This window comes from Salvelinus alpinus, chromosome 27, assembly GCF_045679555.1.
Source record: "Salvelinus alpinus chromosome 27, SLU_Salpinus.1, whole genome shotgun sequence".
Lineage (NCBI taxonomy): Eukaryota > Metazoa > Chordata > Actinopteri > Salmoniformes > Salmonidae > Salvelinus > Salvelinus alpinus.
Window position 1 is genome coordinate 46,463,619 of NC_092112.1, and position 21,566 is coordinate 46,485,184.

General features: G+C 44.0%; 1 protein-coding gene across 3 annotated transcripts in view; it reads left to right on the plus strand.

Moving 5' to 3' along the window:
- Positions 1-574: 574 nt before the first annotated feature.
- Positions 575-21,566, plus strand: part of LOC139556658 (SAM and SH3 domain-containing protein 1-like) — a 337,727-nt gene continuing 316,735 nt past the window's right edge. For 2 of the 3 annotated variants that reach the window (XM_071370881.1, XM_071370882.1), the window contains exon 1: positions 576-2,034. In XM_071370881.1, coding sequence (XP_071226982.1) covers positions 1,528-2,034 — 507 coding nt within the window. In that variant the 5' untranslated portion in view covers positions 576-1,527. Of the gene's footprint in view, positions 2,035-21,566 lie in introns of all 3 variants that reach the window. The other variant, XM_071370880.1, reaches the window with a different exon arrangement.

Below are 21,566 nucleotides of genomic sequence, written 5' to 3' on the forward strand. Positions count from 1 at the left end.
GGAAGAGCACTGCACATTGGATTGGAGATAGGGAGTCATGGAGAGAGTGGGGAAATGAGAGAAACTCAGTCAATAGTGTCATACTGGCAGCCGGCCATGTATGGGAAGGGCCCAGTGTGTGTCTTCCCCTGTCTGTCTGCAGGGGTAGATCCTATGGGCCAGGGTCAACAAAAAGGCAAGTAAAATGGGAGCAAACAGTCGATATGGCCCTAAAGTGTTTAATTCCCTGATTTAGTATGGAGAGAGAGAGGCAACGTAGTGGTCAGCATCTGAAAGCCTTTTGTGAGGCAGAAACCTGCACACTCTCTATCTCCCTCCCTTTCAATAGCAACATCAAAACAAAGAGTGTAAATAATTATGTAGTCACCGTTTTCAATGTAATACCAGTATCAGGTAATAATATAGGAGACTGTGGGCCTACAACCTACAACCAGTATTTCAGTACCTCGGCTGTTAGACAGGGAGTGCTAGTGCTTGATAAGAAACGAGACCAGGGAAATACTGAATGAGAGTGTGAGCGAAAGAGAGAGAGAGAGAGAGAGAGAGAGAGAGAGGGAGATGATAGAAAAATCAGACAGTAAGGGGAGAGACGTGAATCAAACTAGCAACGAGACTGCTCGTTTAAACCGTATGAAAGGCAGATGAAATGAGCTCTAATGAGCATCTTTCTCTGCCTCTCGTGCTAAACTTTGGACTCCGTGTGGTGGGATTCGTTGACGGTGACAGGTTGTAAAAGAAGGAATTCCATCACTATTTTTAAAGTCACACGCGGATCTGGGGGGCGTGGAAGGCTGAGCACACAGACCATTTGGCTCGTGGAACACCACACTGAAAGTGGTTTAGCCTATGTGGATTGTTGTACCGCTCGACCTGCTTGTAGTGCTCCAGCATACCCAAAACCTTTGGACACAACGCGGTTCGTGCGGTCGTGCTCATTGGTACGGTATTACTTTGTTTTCAAATGATATTTTCTGTCAATTTCCCATCAGTGGAAAAGCCTACGGCAATACTTTCTAATCCGACTGTATGGAACAATTCTTCGTTTTAACAAATCATGTTCTCTGCCTAAAGCCCTTGTTTATGGTGACCACTTGTGAGCCAGGCATGTCAATATGGACGAGTAACATCGATGGCGAAATGACTCCGGGGATTTAATAGCTGTCACCGCAGCCGCTGAAATCATATCGTGAAAATATTGGCAGGTGACAAATTCACCTGAAATCAGCCTACTTCTTTTCACTGACCCTTTTCAACAGACGGGTGTATTGGATATAGCACAGGGACCGCATATCTTCCATATTCCCTAAAGGAAATAGTACGATTTTGAACTGCATACAGTTTATTGGGATTGAGTCATGGATTACAACATGTGCATTGTGTGTTCTCGATGCTTAGACCGCATTATTTGCCAACAGATTTGGTGATTTTCATTTGCATTCAACAATGAGATTTCAAATCCGTTTGGGAAAGTAATTATAGGTGAAGTGCTCTGTTCTGGATTCTCTACATTACTTACAACACCCAAACATGACAAGCACCGGACCCGTTATCGTGTTTGAGTGGTTGAAGACCCTCCAGCTCTCTATGTATGTGGAGTCCTTCGTGGATAACGGCTACGATGATCTGGAAGTTTGCAAACAAATTGGAGACCCCGACCTGGATGCTATCGGTGTATACATACCGCACCACCGGCAACGGATCCATGACGCGGTGAAAAGGCTGAAAGACGAGGATAAGGAAACGGCGGCGGGGCTGTATTTTACGCTTGAGCCGATGCCCCCCGCGTCTGAAATGTACACCAGCCATCTGGTGGACCAGTACGATTCCAAACTGCGGGCGTCCAAGTCTTGGACCGAATCGAACAGTGACCGGGTGGGGGGGAAAGGGGGCGCGTATCTGGGCGCACAGAGGAACCTGACGCTTGGCAACCGGAGGGAGTTGATGATTTACCCCAAATTGAAGCTGAAGATCATGATTAGAGATAAACTAATCAAAGATGGAGTCAACCTCGCCAGGCCGCCATACTCAAACAAGGTAAGATCACCATCAAGGCTACCTCTTACTGGAAAGCTTTATAGCCAATGCATAACAACCTTATACTCAATCTCATGCCACTCAAAGGATCATCCATCAACCAAAGCTTTTTGAATCAGAGCAAGATACTACTCATGAATTACATGTCGGGTTTGGGCATCATAGATATGGGCAGTTTCATTGTAACGGAATTGCGCTGAGACTCAGATGTTGTACTGGTATGCCAAACAAAAACAAATTGTTCCTTCCAATGTTCCCTCATATTTTTTTCGGCACTGAGCAAATTTCAGGTCTGCTGAGAGCAAACTTGAACGTTGTGAAAATTGTGTGCAACTTCCAGCGCGCTTACTGTGAACAGTGAGGCTGTACCTGCTTGGAATTACAGTTGTAACAGTGTCCATGTGGGCTAATGTGGCTATTTGATCACAATCTAGGCCTATCAGAGTGGCCTACCATCAAAAACAATGGAGAAAATGCATCCCATAACATTTTAACATGGAAATAGCTGTTCTATCATTCAGCCTACAGTAGCACCCAATGTGTGGCGTTCAATGTAGGTCTACATTCCTTGAGAAATTAACCTGTTTATTTACTTGTCCTTCAGACAAGGAAGTGACTGAAAATGTTGTTGTGTTGTTTGATGCAACATAGCACTCTGCAAAATAAAATGTATTAGAGAATCAGACAAACTAGGCTACCCTCTTCCTTTTGGCTACTTAGCTTATTCAAGCCTGTCTCAAAATGCAATACTGACCCTTTAAGAAAAAAAAAAGCTCATTATCTGACTTGCTTTTCAAAGATGTCAAGAAATGTACATGTTTTGTGCTCTTGTAGGAAGCAATCACTCCCTTATTGCTGACTACAAATGATCTATAACTGGGCTAATAACTCACTAACTAGCAAAGGATATGAACAAAATGTGCACACGTGGCTACATGCAGCTCTTGCTTTGATCTCAAAATAAGCACATCTACTCACTAAAGCTCATGCTGTAAACACAGTCCAGTTCAAAGTAAATGGCACAGATCCATATATGGCAATGGTCTATTTTCATATAGGCCTACTGCAGCTCTGATTGTTTATGAGGCACCAGTGCGTGTCAATGCAATAGAATCCTACTCCGATGCGTTCTGCCTACAACGAAATCTATTGCATAGTTTGTTTTGTTTCGGTATGTTGCATTGAAAGTGGCCAATATTGCTTTGATTTGATCACAATTGCCACAGTAAAGGGAAACGTTGATAGTGTTAACAGGGAAAAAATCTAGAACAGTGGTCACCAACCTTTTCTGAGACGAGATCACTTTGAGTCAAAATGCAAGATGAGATCTACCGCTCAGATTTTTTTTAACATGACTTAAAAAAACATATGCTTATGCAACATTAATCAATTAAAACGTGCAGTAAGCTATAGGCCCAATACATTGTCACTGCATATTGGCTTTGCTTGAATTGTCCTGCCAATGCATTGTAGTTCGGGACATTTAAAAAATATATATTTCAAAATTTGGGGTCGACTATATGATCACACCCAGTGGCATTCCTTCATTCAGGCCAGGTGGTGCAGAGCCACCAAACATTGTTTGCATGTTATTTTGGCATTAATACGTGTCACATATCATTTTGCAAACAATGTAAAAATTAAGTGTTTATAAAGCTGTATACTAAGATGGTCTCTTTTTTGCTTTCTTAAGGCAACTCCAAAATGCAGCTGTTTCAGCCTAACTCAGTGCTTTCTGCGGTGGTGGGGCAGCCAGCGGAAAATACGAAGCGTAGGGGTTGGTTCTTGCGCCGTGATTGGCTCAGTGTTCTGTCACTCATTGGGACACTACGTCACAGCAGTGCTTGTTGTAGCGCTGAGGGGAAATAGGAAGAACGCGCATTTTATGGGTTATAAAAGTGTTGAATACAAAGTGTTGACAGTGCTGAGTAAGAACTTAAACATGAACTCACTCATAAAAACAGCAGCTTTATTCGTTGTATTCGTTGACAGTCTCTCTCTAGTCATGGTTTTAAACATTTTGAAATATCATAGTATCAACTTTGCTGTAGCTTTCTTTTATACCTGCTATGTTACTGCGGACACGGTCATCTGAGCCATCCGATTGGCCAGCAGTAGGCCCATAGTTCACATTATTTGTTCTCTGGGCCCGCCGGGAAGGCACAGTTTGTACCTTCAGACACATGAAATGGTTCAAAATGGCAACAGTTTGCCTACCCAGCTGAATCGGGTGCACCTACCGCCAACAGCCTGAGACCCCCCCCAAAACAATAGGAACATAAGGCTTTATCGTTGGATTTTTTACAGAAATGTTTGGCGATCAACTAGGAATGTCTTGGAGTTTTACGGTTGGTGACCACTGCTCTAGAAAGTTGAGTGAAGTTCAGTCTCGTGCTTCTCTCTGTGGGCTGATATTTCTGTGTGCCAGTCCCTGGGAGCTGTCCAGTAGTCTTGGCTGCTGTGCGCGCACACAGCTTAGAGGGAACATTGGCTATGTCATGACACCTTGAGTTAGATTATTTTTTAAATTATCTTTTGGTTATTGAACTACAGTAAATGAAGTGGATTTACACCAGGTAACAGAATTGACATAACATCATTTCTTTATGAGTCCCTGATCTGTACTACACAGAAATGCATAATTATGGTATGAATGTCATTCTCTTTATGGTGATGTATCCTATAAAGATACACAAAGGTAGAAATATGCAACATCCTCCTTTGTACATTTGGGTATTATTCTACACACATTATTATTACATTATTCTGGCTATTATTTTAATGAGCTGTGCCCCAAACAAGACCACATTTGGTTGGTCCAGAACCAATCATAGACCTCTGTGTTTCACAGGTTTGGACATCAAAGTACAGCTCAGTACAGCACAGCACAGTAGAGTAGAGTTCAGTAAAGTAGAGTATAGTCCAGGACACTACAGTAGAGTAAAGTACAATACAGTACATTATAGCGTACTCAACTCTAGTGTGCTAGACTATACTCGACTGAACGTTAACATTTACTGTACTGTACTGTACTGTACTGTACTGTACTGTACTGTACTGTGCTCTCCAAACTTGCGAAACACAGGCATCTATTGGTCTAGTGAAGCAATCATTGATCTACGTTTGGGCCTAATCAAGGCCGGTCCAGACCGTAACAAAAAAACAATGTCTGTGGACGTTGAATTCGAGGCCATGGCAGACAGACCAAATTTCAACTACTTTTCAACGTCCATGAACATCCGGTGTCATCAGTGCTCATTGGGTAAGGATGCTGGTTACAGTACATGGAAAGAGAGGGGGCTCACGGTGTCACAAAGAGAGGTGACGTTCACTGGGGAGGGAGAAGAGGGCGGCAGAGAGAGGGAGGGGTTGTCCAGACGGTTTTCACATTTGCTTTGACCACCAGACGAAAGAGAAAGAAGACCGTTATGAGCTGAACATAACATGTATGCAGGTGGAAGGGAGAACTGTAGCAGGTGACCCAACTGTGGTTTATGACTACTATCATTTCCCATTTGGTAACGGAATTTCGAGTTTGAGTCACTTAATAATTCATAAACCAAATAGATATTAGTGAAAACACTGCGACTAATTGGTAGGTCTACTTTTAGTTGTTACTTCAGTGAATTTTCATTATCCTCTCCCCACTTTAAAACAAAATATAAGTGTTGATATTAGTTGGCAGGGGTCTTTACTTCAACATTATTGTGTTTTGATGTATTTCTGATACATTTTGAGACTTTTTCTGGTAGTTGTTTTTAAGACCCATTTTCCATCTGTTTGAGCAGAAATCAAAGCTAATTTGCTTATTTCTACTATTTAGGAAATAACATATTGAAACATGTATATCTGCCTTAATAAAAATAAAAAAAGACTCTTAGCTTTCATATGACACCAGATTTGACATGCTCCTATGAATTTCACGTTGGTGCTCATGAGTCCTTTTACATGGAAATGCCCATATGCATCTCAGATGAAGTGGTTATTGATCAGAGGCTGAGCCATTTACTGTATGTCAGGACTCAGGAGAGCCCTGTCTGGCCCTATTTTCCCCTGGGGTTGTGTGAGTTAGTGAGCGCTGCCTTGGTAATGGCTGACTGCTGTGGATCAATGATCAGGAAGAGCCTTCATTCACTCTCTGATTTCCTGTATATGCAGAGAGAGGGACGGACTTGTACTTGGTTGATTGATTCACACTTACCTGTCTAGGGTTTCTCACCTCGACACAGACCCCTTTGAGGAATTGGTGGATCAACCTGCGACACGCCCATAATGGTCCATGCCATTTGAGTTGATTATTATGTGTCGTCAATGATTAGCAGCACTTTAAATGGAGGGTGTCCAAGCTGCTGTTTTTCTGCTGGAACTCATGTGAGGAAGCAGATCGAGAGCATCTTTATACCAAATCACTGGCTCAACATCAGATGCTCCGCCTGTTGAGGGCTTACTCAATGACAACTCTGTTAGTAGTGAGCGAGCGAAACGCACACACACACGGCTTTTGTCAACACGGGCGTGCATTTCATGTCGATAATTAGATGAGAGATGTCAACCATTCCTGAAGAGATCAGTGTTTTACTCTACAGAGCATTTCAGAGGATTATCCTATGCACATGTATTTGGAAGCTTTCCACTAGAATTTATTTGGGATTTACCCGGGATCAAATTTCAATAAGTCTGGAGACTGTTAATTTAGGTGTTTTGTCAGCACTTCTTCTGCTTCGTTTGTATTCCGACCATTATCCTTTTCTCATAAATTGGAATCCCACCGAGATTTGGGATTTTTATGGGATTATGGGTTTACATCACACTGAAACAATGTGTTGCCTCCAGAGGGTTAAACTATCCCTCCCTTTGAAGGCTATATTTATTTAGAGCTAAATCTTTGACATTGAAGCTTTGGAGTGGAATGAAAGGTTCAAGGTCTTTGTGTGTGTGTGTGTGTGTGTGCGTGTGCGCGTGTACACAGTATTTGTGTGTGAAACCCTGCAGTAGAATGTGATCCAGACCAGTGCTTTTCTCCTCAGGATCGAGTTAAGTGTGAGGAGCCCTCAGTGATGGAACTGTGACCAGCTGGCCTCTGATTGGTCAGTGAACGGTTCTCCTTTCTCTGCCCTTGAGACGAGACATCTACTCGATGGAGATGGTAGTGGGGGAAATAGACCAGAGCTACTGACAGTCGACAAGATAGCTGTCTCAACGAGGCTTACACAGTATATCAGCATAGATAAGCCAGTATAGGTTGTGTAGAAGGTTCAGTGTCTGGTGTTCAGCTGTTTGCGCTGTTTCCCTGTTTGTTTGTGTGCTCATGTATAGACACAGTACTTCCGCCAGCATAGCTCAGTGACGATCCTCTGAAGTGTCGTTGACTGCCACGTTCTTGTGAGGCTATAGGACCGTAAGCCAACGCTTCACTACAAGTACTCTACTGGGAGACATAAATACCCATGATCCTTATCTCGACCACAGGGAGCCCTTGTCTAGGAGAGAGAAACGGGTTATCATTGCTCCTGAATGTAAACACATCTCCTATGATTGCGCTGTTCTAGATCTCTCATTGGGGAACAATACTAGCAGTAAAGATGGTGTTTGGCGTGTAATTGATGTGTGCGGTGCAGCCATATGACTTGCTAATAGCTACTTAGATAATACACTTATACTAGTCCTTTCGAAGTCGTCTTTGCATTTTCCTAACTGAGAAGAGACTTTGACACCATGAACGACAAAAGCTTTTAAAAAAAAAGAAGAGGAAAACCAATAAACTGAAATTATATTTTCTTCCCATACCGGTGCCTGAGGTTAGGAAGGCCTACAATTAGAGCTGTGTTGCTTTTCTCTGGGAGAGCTGCAGCAGTAATCAGGGATTTGGAGCGCCATGGCTCGTCCCCTCGCTGTGTTGTGGTGACACTGTTGCCATTCCAGAGCATGGAGGCTGAGGAGACAGAAGGACGGGGGGGGGGGGGGGGGGGTAGCATATTCTCTGTATCCAGTCTATGCTATCTACAAGATACATCTAGCCATATTGAACCACATACCCAGTGTAACTCTGCCCCTAAAACACAAAGAGATTTGTGGTCAAGTCATGGCATTTATGCAAATGAAAGTGGAGCTGTTCAATTGAGTTCAATGGAGCAATTTGAAAGATTGCCCTGTCTTCATGCGCCAAAAGGGATGCATAAACAGCAGCAGTAAACGGGATGGTGCTCTAGCCTATATTTCCTCTTTAACACATGAGGTGGAATGGATAGGAAGGATAGCTCGTTAAATGTTATGGCTTCGCTACGCTGATTTGAATCTCTCCACTTTTAGTTACAGTGGCGTCCACAATCTGGCAGTCAATGAATGTTCGTGTTGTAGGGTTTTAGATATAGCAGCCCCTGTCCTATCTTCCACCATAATAGTCTCTCTCCTCTATAAGCCCTGTGTCTGTGTGGTTAGGAAGTGGAAGTGAAACACATGGAGATGCCCCCATTGTTTGGCTGCAGGCTGATGGAGCCACATCTTTTCACTAGTGCTGTGTTTTGGATTTCCAATTTCCGCCCATTGAATACCACTGGAAGGCAAGTGTCCAGCATTGTCCTGGTAGGATGGTGATAAAACCATTGGGTGTCATGCAGCGAGGATGATTGTAAAGAGATAACACATTGTTTTTGCTGCTCAAACAGAAACAGGGCTGGAATCAGTGAGTGGAAAGAGGATTGGGTTAGAATTTAGGAAGGGTAAGCTGTTCCTAGATCAGGGGCAACTTTACACCATTTGTTCAAACCTGAGAGCAGTTGATTCAGTATGCAGGGAGTTCATGTGAGGCTTGTGGCTTAAATGCTCTTTGCCAATTTGAGATCGTCACCTTGCATGCTTCACTCTCACCTCGCTTCCTTTCTTAGTTCTTTAACTATAATGAACATCCCAGCTTCCTCGCCTTTCAGGAAATTAGCTTTCTGTTGGAGATGGCCTCTTGTTGGCCTAATGAGAACCTGGCCACGGTCCACCTCAGTACCCCTGCATTGTGGCTATAGAAACCAGACTGATGTACTGCCAAGCCATAGTGTGAAAAACCGGGCTTGTCTATAGGGGCTTAACTTCCAGAATGTTTCAGATATTAGTACGGTGGTCATACCAATGTGATACTAATGTGTTTATAGTGTAGTACTACCTAAAATAATAGACATTTCTATATTACAATTGTATAGCATGCATCATCCATATCGTTCTTCCCCACTGATATAGCCGCAGATAAACAACACCTCTTAACCATCTCTCTGCTTTCTCACAAAGACGAGACGTTAGGCTCCGTTTTTACATAATAAAGAGCTTTTTCATTATTGATACTGCAGGCATCCGAGTCATTTGGTAAAGAATTTTCATTTAGCCTATATTTCTGCCAGCAATTTGTGTTCTCCATGTTGCACTGCACCGTACTGGCTGGCTTGCTTCCACGAGATGGGAAGCGGAGGCCCATCAGAACAAAACGGGTCTGGTGTTTGCCATGGTTTCGGCTTTACCCTTTAAAAGGTGTAATAAACCACTGGCTCGTAAAAAGGAAGTCATAAAATGTCAAGGACGGCCCTTGCGGTCTTGAGTCAGGGAGAGAAAGTGAATTGGTGAGGTGAAGTGCAGTCATTGTTTATGTAAAGGATAGAGGAGGGGGAAGGAGAGGATGTAGGGTCATAGAGGGATGGACCACACTCATTCCTTTCAGACAAAACACCCTCAAATTGTTTTACTCCTTGTCTCCTTTAAACTACCACTTAGAAGCTGTTTAATATATCCCAGATCTGTTAGTGCTATCATGCCAACTCCTACGGTCATTGTATTTTCATCTTCTATAGGAGTTTGCGATACAGCACAAACAGACTTGTTACCAGGCTTGGTACGGTGTAATAAACACCAGCACTTGAGAACCTGAATAACATCTGGGTGTGTTGTGGCTAGGTCGCTAGCTAGGTCGCTAGCTAGCTCCCTGATCTTTGACCACTAGTGTGTTTGACCTGCTTGTCAAACACTAGCTGAGCTGGGCTGATCCTGATCAGAGTTGACAAGAGGAAACAGACCATACAGTAGTACAGCCCCTCTGGGTCTCAATGGTTCGAGCTCCTGTACACTACCAGAATGTAACATTATCATTTTGGCTACTGTGGCCTCAGGACTGTGAACTCAGTGCTGTACAGAATGTGAAGCTCTTCCCCAGCTGCCATAGGAACTGGAGAAATACTCAAAACATCTGATATATATGCACCTTCAGTCTTGTCAATTCATTGGCATTTTCTGGCAATTGAAGGAGTAGCCTGCCACGGATTTTCACCATTGAGAATGGTGTGTCTGATTGTTTTATCAGAGCACGACAGGATATTTTAATGGCTGGCTTTCCGTCCAGGCGGCCCACAGACAGACAGTGATGACACCCCTTCTCCAGAGAACAAGTGAAAATGTGGGAAAGCAGTGTAACACTGTATGCAGCTGGCCTTCTCATTTCACTGGGATGTTCTCCCACTGTTTTTTGTCTCACGTGATCGAGTGGCTTTTAAGCAGCTTCTGTCATACTTGAATACATGGTTGTGTGAAGTTGTGGACGTAAATAGACTGTTTGAATTACCCAGAAACACAGTGCAAATGCATCAAATGCTCTATCTAATAATTGACTTAAGCATTTACAGGTACAAAAAATGCAATTGTTTCAAAATATATCATGGCATATTTGCTGTGAAGTTGAAGCCACAGTACACACTCTGCTGTGCTCTGGCACCCCAATGGTGGAACAAACTCCCCCACGACGCCAGGTCAGCGGAGTCAATCACCACCTTCCGGAAACACCTGAAACACCACCTCTTTAAGGAATACCTAGGATAGGATAAAGTAATCCTTCTAACCCCCCCCCTTAAAAGAGTTAGATGCACTATTGTAAAGTGGTTGTTCCAGTGGATATCATAAGGTGAATGCACCAACTTGTAAGTCGCTCTGGATAAGAGCGTCTGCTAAATGACTTAAATGTAAATGTAAATGTAATTCTATACTGGCAAGATATACAGTGCCTTCGGAAAGTATTCAGACCCCTTGACTTTTTCCACATTTTGTTACGTTACAGCCTTAATCTAAAGTGTATTAAATAGTTTTTTCCCCTCATCAATCTACACACAATACCCCATAATGACAAAGCAAAAAAAATGTTTTTTAACATTTTTGCTAATTTATAAACAAAATATGAATTGGAAATATTACATTTACATAAGTATTCAGACCCTTTACTCAGTACGTTGTTGAAACACCTTTGGCAGCGATTACATCATCGAGTCTTCTTGGGAATGACACTACAAGCTTGGCACACCTGTATTTGGGGAGTTTCTCCCATTCTTCTCTGCAAATCCTCTCAAGCTCTGTCAGGTTGGATGGGGAGCGTTGCTGCACAACTATTTTCAGGTCTCTCCAGAGATGTTAGATCAGGTTCAAGTCCGGGCTCTGGCTGGGCCACTCAAGGACATTCAGAGAATTGTCCCAAAGCCACTCCTGCGTTGTCTTGGCTGTGTGCTTAGGTTCATTGTCCTGTTGGAAGGTGAACATTCACCCCAGTCTGAGGTCCTGAGCGCTCTGGAGCAGGTTTTCATCAAGGATCTCTCTGTACTTTGCCCTGTTCATCTTTGCCGCTGAAATACGTCCACACACCAGGATGCTGCCACCATCGTGCTTCACCGTAGGGATGGTGCCAGGTTTCCTCCAGACGTGATGCTTGGCATTCAGGCCAAAGAGTTCAATCTTGGTTTCATCAGACCAGAGAATCTTGTTTCTCATGGTCTGAGAGTCTTTAGGTGCCTTTTGGCAAACTCCAAGTTGGCTGTCATGTGCATTTTACTGAGGAGTGGCTTCCGTCTGGCCACTCTACCATAAAGGCCTGATTGGTGGAGTGCTGCAGAGATGGCTGTCCTTTTGGAAGGTTCTCCCATGTCCACAGAGGAACTCTAACTGTCAGAGTGATCATCAAGTTCTTGGTCACCTCTCTGACCAAGGTCCTTCTCCCCCGGTTGCTCAGTTTGACCGGGCGGCCAGCTTAGTAGGAGTCTTTCTTGGTGGTTCCAAACTTCTTCCATTTGAGAATGATGGAGGCGACTGTGTTCATGGGGACCTTCAATGCTGCATAAATGTTTTGGTACCCTTCCCCAGATCTGTGCCCCGACACAATCCTGTCTCGGAGCTCTATGGACAATTCCTTTGACCTCATGGCTTGGTTTTTGAACTGTCAACTGTGGGACCTTATATAGACAGGTGTGTGCATTTCCAAATCATGTCCAATCAATTGAATGTACCACAGGTGGAATCAAGTCGTAGGAACATCTCAAGGATGATCAATGGAAACAGGATTCACCTGAGCTCAATTTCGAGTCTCATAGCAAAGGGTCTGAATACTTATGTGATAAGGCATTTCTAAAAACCTGTTTTCGCTTTGTCATTATGGGGTATTGTTTGTGGATTGCAAAAAAAATACAAATTAATCCGTTCTAGAGTAAGGCTGTAATGTAACAGAATGTGGAAAAAGTCAAGGGGGCTCAATACTTTCCGAATGAACTGTAGGTCCATCACATGGCACATCCGTATCACTTACAGAGATGGCAACACCTTTAAAGAAAGCGGCCAGGCTGTGTTGTCGCTGGCCACTGCAGTCTTTTCCTTTTCCACTGTGTTCTTCTGCATTAGAGTTCCTGATCAGTCATGAATGACGGATATATTATCAGATACGTAATCAGAGCTATTCTGGTAATACTGGGATGGCTTCAGCAGCCTTCAGACTGGCTGTTTGCGTGAACATACTGCATCATGGTCTGTGGATGAGAAAGCTATGTCCATGATCAATATCAGAGCAAGGGTCCCCAAAAATTTTTGCTTCGTGATCCACCAATTGAGGTGTCTTTTGAGTCGAGACCCACCGTAAGGGTTGAGCGGTGAAAAAACATACACAGACCAAAGAGTAAGTAAAAAATATAGTCTTGGCAGCGGAGAGAAAAAGTTGTCGTTTTAAAGCTAATTTCCTGCAATTCTACACATTTTGCAATGGAGCTTAAATAAAATGTTGCAGTTTGACATGGCTAATGCTGTGTTCTTAAGCTTAAATATTATACCAAAATCAATTCCTATGTCACGCCGTGACCATAGATTGCTTTGTATGTTTCTATTTTTTGTTTGGTCAAGGTGTGATGTGGGTGGGCATTCTATGTTTGTATGTCTATGTTTTCTATTTCTATTGTGTTTGGCCTGGTATGGTTCCCAATCAGAGGCAGCTGTCAATCGTTGTCTCTGATTGAGAACCATACTTAGGTAGCCTGTTTTCCCACTTTGAGTTGTGGGTGGTTATTTTCTGTTTAGTGTTTGTTGCACCTTCCAGAACTGTTCGTTGGTCGTTTTGTTGTTTTTGTTCGCGTGTTCATCTTTATTAAAAGTATTATGGATACGTACCACGCTGCACTTTGGTCCTCCTGTCCTTCTCCCGACGACAATCGTTACATCCTAACTATCTCAAGGTATCACAAATTAGTTGAAAATACATTAATCTGTACATTCACACTAAAAATGTACTCTATTTATACACTCAGTAATGAATTTATGAATTTCTTTAGGTGTATTTACTCTTTCTACAGCGTGTGAATAAAATAGGCCTAAATTGAAAGGTCAGGAGGTCATGGAGCTATTTAGATACAGTATTATAATCCATGATTTCCATAACAGTGGTTATTGTGCTTTTTCAGGAAGCGGGTGGAAAATGCCTGAAAAGGGATTAACAGATTGGAATGACAGGCAGGATAATCCATGCATACCCTTCACTATGAGGTGAAGGCTCTACTTCCCCAGGGGTTTCTATTAGAGCCTGTGGATTCCGAGAGCGAGAGAGAGAGAGAGAATCTTTGCTCACAGGCAGCCGTAAACATGTATTTATTGTGACTCTGCTCCAGTGTCAAAACCAATAAATATCCAGCTAGGTTCATGTCCAGAGGTCGGATAGCAGTTCAGTTAACATTGCTGAATATGAATCATAAGTGGCCTTGATATATACAGTACTACAGCTTCAACATCGTAAGGAATCAATCCCGTTCTGCAACGTGGATGGGAAAGCAAATGAAGCAATCAAGTGCCCCTGTAGGATAGAGATTGACAAGAGAGCAGGCTCCAGCATCTGTCTGTGTCAGGAACCAGATTGCACACATCCCGATCGCCTGTAGATCACAGTCGGGTTGATTACAGAGGAGATCGTTATACAAATCTATTCTGTTGCCAATGATTGGAGCTCACAGAAAATCACTTAGTGTACAATCAAAACACACAATCGTTGCGGTTATAGTACATAGTCAGGGGTCATGCACCGGGGACCTTGGCACGGCACAATTTGCCATGGAGGTAAAGATTAGTTGCCGTGCTTGTCTTGCTGCATGTAGCCTGGGATCGGTGCCATATTAGGGGTTAAGTGGGAGAGTGCAGGTTGAGATTATTATTGCATAATTCTGGCAAAGGTGCATAATATTGCGCACCGTACCGACCTACAAGTTATAGCCTAGTATAATGTGTGACAACGTGTTCTTTCAGAAGGCCTATTCTTTGAAAATTGCAATATAGTTCTCAAATGAGTCCAATCTTTAGGATCAAGTGTCTGAAGAGGTCAATCCTATATTAATAATGGTTTTCTATGAAGGTTAGTGGTGCATGTGCTATATGCCTGCGTGCATGTTTTTACTGCATAACCATGAAATATTGCCCCTCTTTTTCATAGTCTTATAAAACTTGACAGAGCACGTTCTCCGGCGTGTTTTCCCAGCCCTGGCCCCTGTCTCCCCAGTCCCCACGGTCTCTGTGTCAAATGGATGGTGTAATCCATTCCCTGTGAAGATAGTGTTAAGCAGAGGGGATGAGGGAGGATGGTGCTCCCTCCAGAGCACTGGCCCAGCCTGCAGCGTCATACATCAGCAGCAGTAAAGCAACATAGACAGGATATGATGTTTGGATGACCTTTCCCATGTCCCTGGAAGGATACCATGGGTGTTCAGGTAGTTAGCACCACCACCAGGGTGTAAGACCACCAACAGCAGTCCGACTGACACAGTGACACTATCACCCTTCCCTCTTTAAGACACATCTAAGACAGCATGAGACATCTGAGTCTGAGAAAAAAAATGGTCATTTATTTTGACCTACTCAACGTCAGAATGGTTCCATGGGCCACAGGGTGAGAGTGAGTAATTGTGTGTGTGTGTGTGTGTGTGTGTGTGTGTGTGTGTGTGTGTGTGTGTGTGAGAGCGATAGTGAGAGAGGGAGAGAAATATAGAGAGGGGGCCATGATTAGCCTGTCTGAAGATAATATAAGGGCAGGGGTAAGGAAGGTAAGGAACGAACACAACTCTGCCATAGAATCCACACCCATCTCCCCCTCCCCCTCTCTCCTCTCTAATTAGTCCATTTCCAATGCATCGGGGCAGGGCTGTGCTGTGCTGAGAGGCTTTGATCATGGGGACCACACAGGTGTTGATGTGCCTTTGTACCTGACTGAGTGGCTTTGTAGTGGCTGTGCCTGGCAGGAATTAACCTGTAATAAACCACACTGTGTCTGTCTGTGGCCTAGGCCATGTCCCTCAGGCTCTACATACCTGGCTGGATCCAAACCTTCATTAGCCTAAACAACCAGTTAGTACATTCCTCTGACACACTCACACACAGCCATGTGTATATCTCACATTACGTTTTGATATAGATATACCACAGGCATTTGGTGTGTTTTGTGGTTCGCCACCTCTTATACCGTAAGCATTTATCAAACATGTATGGGTTTGTCTAGAAGAGTAAATGCTGTTGTGTGTGTGTGTGTGTGTGTGTGTGTGTGTGTGTGTGTGTGTGTGTGTGTGTGTGTGTGTGTGTGTGTGTGTGTGTGTGTGTGTGTGTGTGTGTGTGTGTGTGTGTGTGTGTGTAGCACACTGCACAGCGTGCTATGCCGCAGAGCTGATGCTAATTATCGCAGGTGCATAACAGGTTGCAGTTTAATGCATGCTGCGAAGACATTTTCCTCAGAGACTCCCTGGTAGTAATAGCCTATTAGGCTTGTATCCGAGCTGATGGATCCTATACCCTAGTTAATCGATGTAATATGCATCTCTTTGATGCATCCCTTTTGATTGGCCTTCTTTTTTTTTAACTTCATTGTCAAAATGATTGTGCCATTGGGGATGGAGCAATAGATGGAGAGCGTAGAATGCAGATGTATATGTTATGATGGTGAGCTCATCGGGCTTATGTTGTGGCTGTGATTGGAGAGTCTAGGGTTTAGCCAATCAGGTGCTATCGTTAGCAGTGCCAGTGAGGGCATGCTCGGTATGAAACGTCAGCGTTCACTGGAGTAATTGTTTCTGTGTGCCCTCTCTAAATGTTACGGTTAATTGTTAAATTCATTAAGTAGACCTACTAATTGCTCACTACTGTGCTTTATGGGAAGTTGAGGCAGCTAAGGCTCAGCTAAATTCACACGGTTTATTTAGTGGCCTCGAGCCAGGAAATCATATTTTAGTCTTTTAAATCCATGGAATCTTCTGTCCAAATGGCTGACCAACTGTTACTATTTGGCAGTAGACAGGCCATTATTATGCTACGTCAATGCTAAATGGTTGACATGCTAGAGCAATGATTCCCAAATCCAGTCCTCGAGTAACCTCAAAAGCACACATTTTTGTTTTAGCCCCGGACAAACTCACCTGATTCAACTCATTGAGTACTTGATGAGTAGATGACAAGTTGAATCAAGTGTGCTTGACCGGGGCTACCAGAAAAAAGTGCACCATTGGGGGTACCGTAGGACTGGAGTTGGGCATCACTATGTTAGAGGGTTGAAGGATTCTCCTGTGGCTATTTGAGGTCACTGTGCGTTAATGGTGGAGACTGAGACGTGGACTGTGGAGTTTGGTGCCGTCTGATCTACCAGCATTGAACCACAAAACCACCATTTTGTGTCAGCAGATCTTTGTTGCAGGACAGTGCCAAACCAACCCCTTGTTTATTTGAAAAACTCTTGGGATTTGTTCTAAGGGGAGGAATTCTCTGAAGATGAATGTGGAAATGTGTAGAAGGCTCCTACTTTTCTTCTCCTCTGATTCCAAGGCTCTTTTCTGACGTGCTGGGTTGTGTCTCCAGGGGTTGGCCCTGTCTCTCTCTGTACTCTCTCAGTTAAGGCCTTCCCACACTGTTCGTCGGATTCAGTCTTTTATGATTATTACATGTCACACTGTGCAACGTGACCTTGTGCAAGGTTCTACCCATTTGCTTCAGTTTTGTCGTCACGTTCTGCAATTGGCTTGCGAGGCTACGTCAGTTGATGTAGGCTATGGCAACTGCTATGGTGATGATTGATAGACACGGCTCCTTCTACCTCTGTGACCGTGCGCTCCTCGTGATGAAAAGCTTAACTCTCCAATTGAAAGGCACATCACAACATGGAAACGCTGCATGTAAAGCCCCATAGCCATATCCACCTCCACACAATCACTACTCAATACAAGCGTTGCGATTTCGACAATCGAAAATCAAAAACTGAATCAAATGTATTGGTCATATTCACATATTTCGCAGATGCTTGTGTTCCTAGCTCCAACAGTGCAGTAGTATCGAACAATTCACAACAATACACACATCTAAAAGTAAATAAATATCAGGACGAGCAATGTCGAGGTGGCATTGACTAAATACAGTAGAAGAGAACACAATCTATACATATGAGATGAGAAAAGCAGTATGTAAACATTATTAAAGTGACTAGTGTTCCATTATTAAAGTGACAAGTGATTCCATGTCTATGTATAAAGGGCAGCAGCCTCTAAGGTGGTAGCCGGCTAGTGATTGCTATTTAACAGTCGGATGGCTTTAAGATAGGAGATATTTTTCAGTCTCTCGGTCCCAGCTTTGTTGCACCTGCACTGACCTCGCTTTCTGGATGATAGTGGGGTGAACAGGCCGTGGCTCGGGTGGTTGATTATCTTTTTGGCCTTCTTGTGACATCGGGTGCTGTAGGTGTCCTGGAGTGCAGACAGTGTGCCCCGGGTGATGCGTTGTGCAGACCGTACCACCACGATCAGCTCCTTCATTTTGTTGACATTGAGGGAGAGGTTATTTTCCTGGCACCACTCCTCCAGGGCCCTCATCTCCCCCCTGTAGGCTGTTTTGTCATTGTTGGTAATCAAGCCCACTACTGTAGTGTCGTCAGCAAACTTGATGATTGAGTTGGAGGCGTGCGTGGCCACGCAGTCATGGGTGAACAGGGAGTACAGGAGGCGGCTGAGCACACACCCTTGTGCGGCCCCTGTGTTAAGGATCAGCGAAGTGGAGGTGTTGTTTCCTACTTTCACCACCTGGGGCCAGCACGTCAGGAAGTCCAGGACAGGAAGTCAGGAAGTCCAGGACCCCTCACGGGGCGGGATTCAGACCTAGGGCCCCCGAGCTTAATGATGAGTTTGGAGAGTACTATGGTGTTGAAGGCTGAGCTATATTCAATGAACAGCATTCTTACATAGGTATTCCTCTTGTCCAGATGGGATAGGGCAGTGTGCAGTGCAATGGCGATTGCATCGTCTGTGGATCTATTGGGGCGGTAAGCAAATTGAAGTGGGTCTAGGGTGTCAGGTAAGGTAGATGTGATATGATCCTTAACTAGCCTCTCAAAACACTTTACGATGACAGAAGTGAGTGCTAGTCATTTAGTTCAGTTATCTTTGCTTTCTTGGGTACAGGAACAATGGTGGACATCTTGAAGCAAGTGGGGACAGCAGACTGAATATGTTTGTTAACTCTCCAGCCAGCTGGTCTGCGCATGCTCATGTATGTTATTTGTAACTAGACAGCCCTTTACTGGCACCAAGTTTTCATTTTACGATGTGTCAATTCTATAGTCGAATAAATAAATGCATGGCTTCATTGTTCCTATTGGGCAGTCACCGGGATCGGCTCATGACACCAGCCACACTACACGATAAATGCTCAACATTAAACACTGAGCGAACCAAGACGTAGTGGTACTGAATCAGCAGACCTAGACCCTGTCACACTGAACCAACCAAGACGTAGTGGTACTGAATCAGCAGACCTAGACCCTGTCACACTGAACCAACCAAGACGTAGTGGTACTGAATCAGCAGACCTAGACCCTGTCACACTGAACCAACCAAGACGTAGTGGTACTGAATCAGCAGACCTAGACCCTGTCACACTGAACGAGAAAAGACGTAGTGGTACTGAATCAGCAGACCTAGACCCTGTCACACTGAACGAGAAAAGACGTCTGATAATCATTCACGCCGAGTCTGCCCACGGCGTGACCATTTTGTCTGGGACATCAAATCGTGGCATAAGATGGCTAAAACCGCACAGTCTAATTATTATTTGTTTTTTGACGCAGGGGTTTTCAACGAAAAAGGCTGCTTTTTTTTCATGTAACTTTTAGATGTGTTCCCCTTGACTGCTTTACAAGACTGGGACAGTTGAGAGAGACAGCTGAGTCTGTTGTTGTTGTTTGTTTGTGTTGAGGGCGGGGTCTGCTGCCAAAAAGGATAAACTAACCATCTTTACGTAACGTGTGGTGGTCAGTCTGGTCACAGCTTTGTGGTGACATCCAGGAAACTGGTCTCTAATCCTGCAAATCACTGGTGAATATCCCTTCAAACAGATTAGAACTGATGTCATCCACCTCTGACACTCGCACGCACGTGCACACACACTGAACAATGAGCTGGAAGAATGACAGGAACCATGGACGGACTAGTTAATGCATCAGGAACTGTCCCTTCGCTCTGCTTCACCAAACAATTGCCTGGACCCAGCTATACCTCATCACTCTGTGTAGACAGAAAGACAGACAGACAGGCAGGCAGACAGACAGACCCAATACTTGTCAGACTGGCTGGCTATTTCACTGGAGGAGAATATAGGCTCCTATCGCATCTTTGCCGTGCATACCCGTGTTATATTTACGACAGTCTGTTTTAATGTGTCTCCCTCTTCAAGGTTGTGTTTGTGTGCCTTAAATGTGAACAATGTATTCAATTACATTGGCAATCAATATATGCTTCATAGGTCTAGACTCTGAGTCATTATTTGAGGTGTATTATCTCATGGAAGAAGTTATGAAGCACAGATAGGATTGAGAGAGCAGGTAAAAAAAACTATATAATGTTGCTATGTGGCTACTCAAAAAAATACGAATGGCTTGAAGAACAAGTGTCGTCATTATATACTTTCTACTGACAAAACAGAATGTTGTGGTTAAGAGTATTTCCTCAAATACGAACACCTTTCATTTGAAAAGAGAGACAGGAACAAAAGCCTTTTATCATGTCACTTTCTCAAAAACAGGGGGACAGAACAATATTAAAAGCTTATCCGGTCCCTTTCTCTTTCATTGATGGCTTTAAATCACTCTGTGCACTAATACATCGGGCCAGTATGAAAATAAACGCCTCTCGTTGGGCCTTTCCCTGCTGCACAGAGCTGTAAATATGATCCTTTGTCACACTGTGGAGGCTTAAGGAAGTATCCTCCCTCCTGTCCTGTACGGTAAGTCAGACTCCGACTCGGAGGCCGGATGAAAACAGTCTGTCACTCCCAGAACAATAGACTGTTAGGCTGCTCCTCCCAAATCCCCCACAGTTCCACTCTCGGTCCACTCCATTTATAGAACATTTGCATGCGAGAGAGGGGCCACAAACCCACCCTTACACCCCCTAAACACCCAACCTGCCTCACGCCTCCCCACTCCACCCTCTCCCAGTGGCCAAAGCCAAAGTCCCAGACTAGGGGCCAGCTCAGCACAGGGAACACCAGCTGGTGTCCGTACTGAGTCTGAGGAGGGCTATAAAAGAGAGAAAGGGAGGCAGGCAGGGAGCGAGGGAGAGAGAATCCAAGCAGACAGCTGTAACGGGCTGTGTTTGGGAAATACAGTACGATGTAGCTGGGAGCATGTTAAAGGGCTTGTGTGATTATGCATGAAGACAAGTTTCATTGTCATGCAGGAATCCCTGCTCAGCTTATGTCTATTATTATGTAAAGCATGCATTCATATTATTTACTCTCTACTCTGAATGGAGATTCCACTTCTGGCTTTGTGTGAATGGGCTCTGTAGCAGGAGAGAGGAGCACATGACTGTAAACACATTGACGCTACTTCCTCCCTTGTCCTGCTTATCACTAGACTGTTTTAGCACACACACATGCACACATACACAGGCACACACACACACACACGGACAGGCACAAACACAGGCACAAACACACACATACTCTAACCAAACAACAAACAATACATTATACCACTTCCATTTGTTAAGGACGTTCCGACACCTTTCCTAAGATTGTTTATTCAAATCTTTATTCAAAATGAAACTGCAGCCGTGTGTGTCACATGGCTTGTTCTCCAGTCATGCGTGTATGATCATTCATCTTGGCAAAAGCACAATACAGAACAGCACACATGTGTAGCTGAAGGGCCCTCATTGTTGATTACCACAAGGCTGCAGCTGCCTCCAGTCCCAATC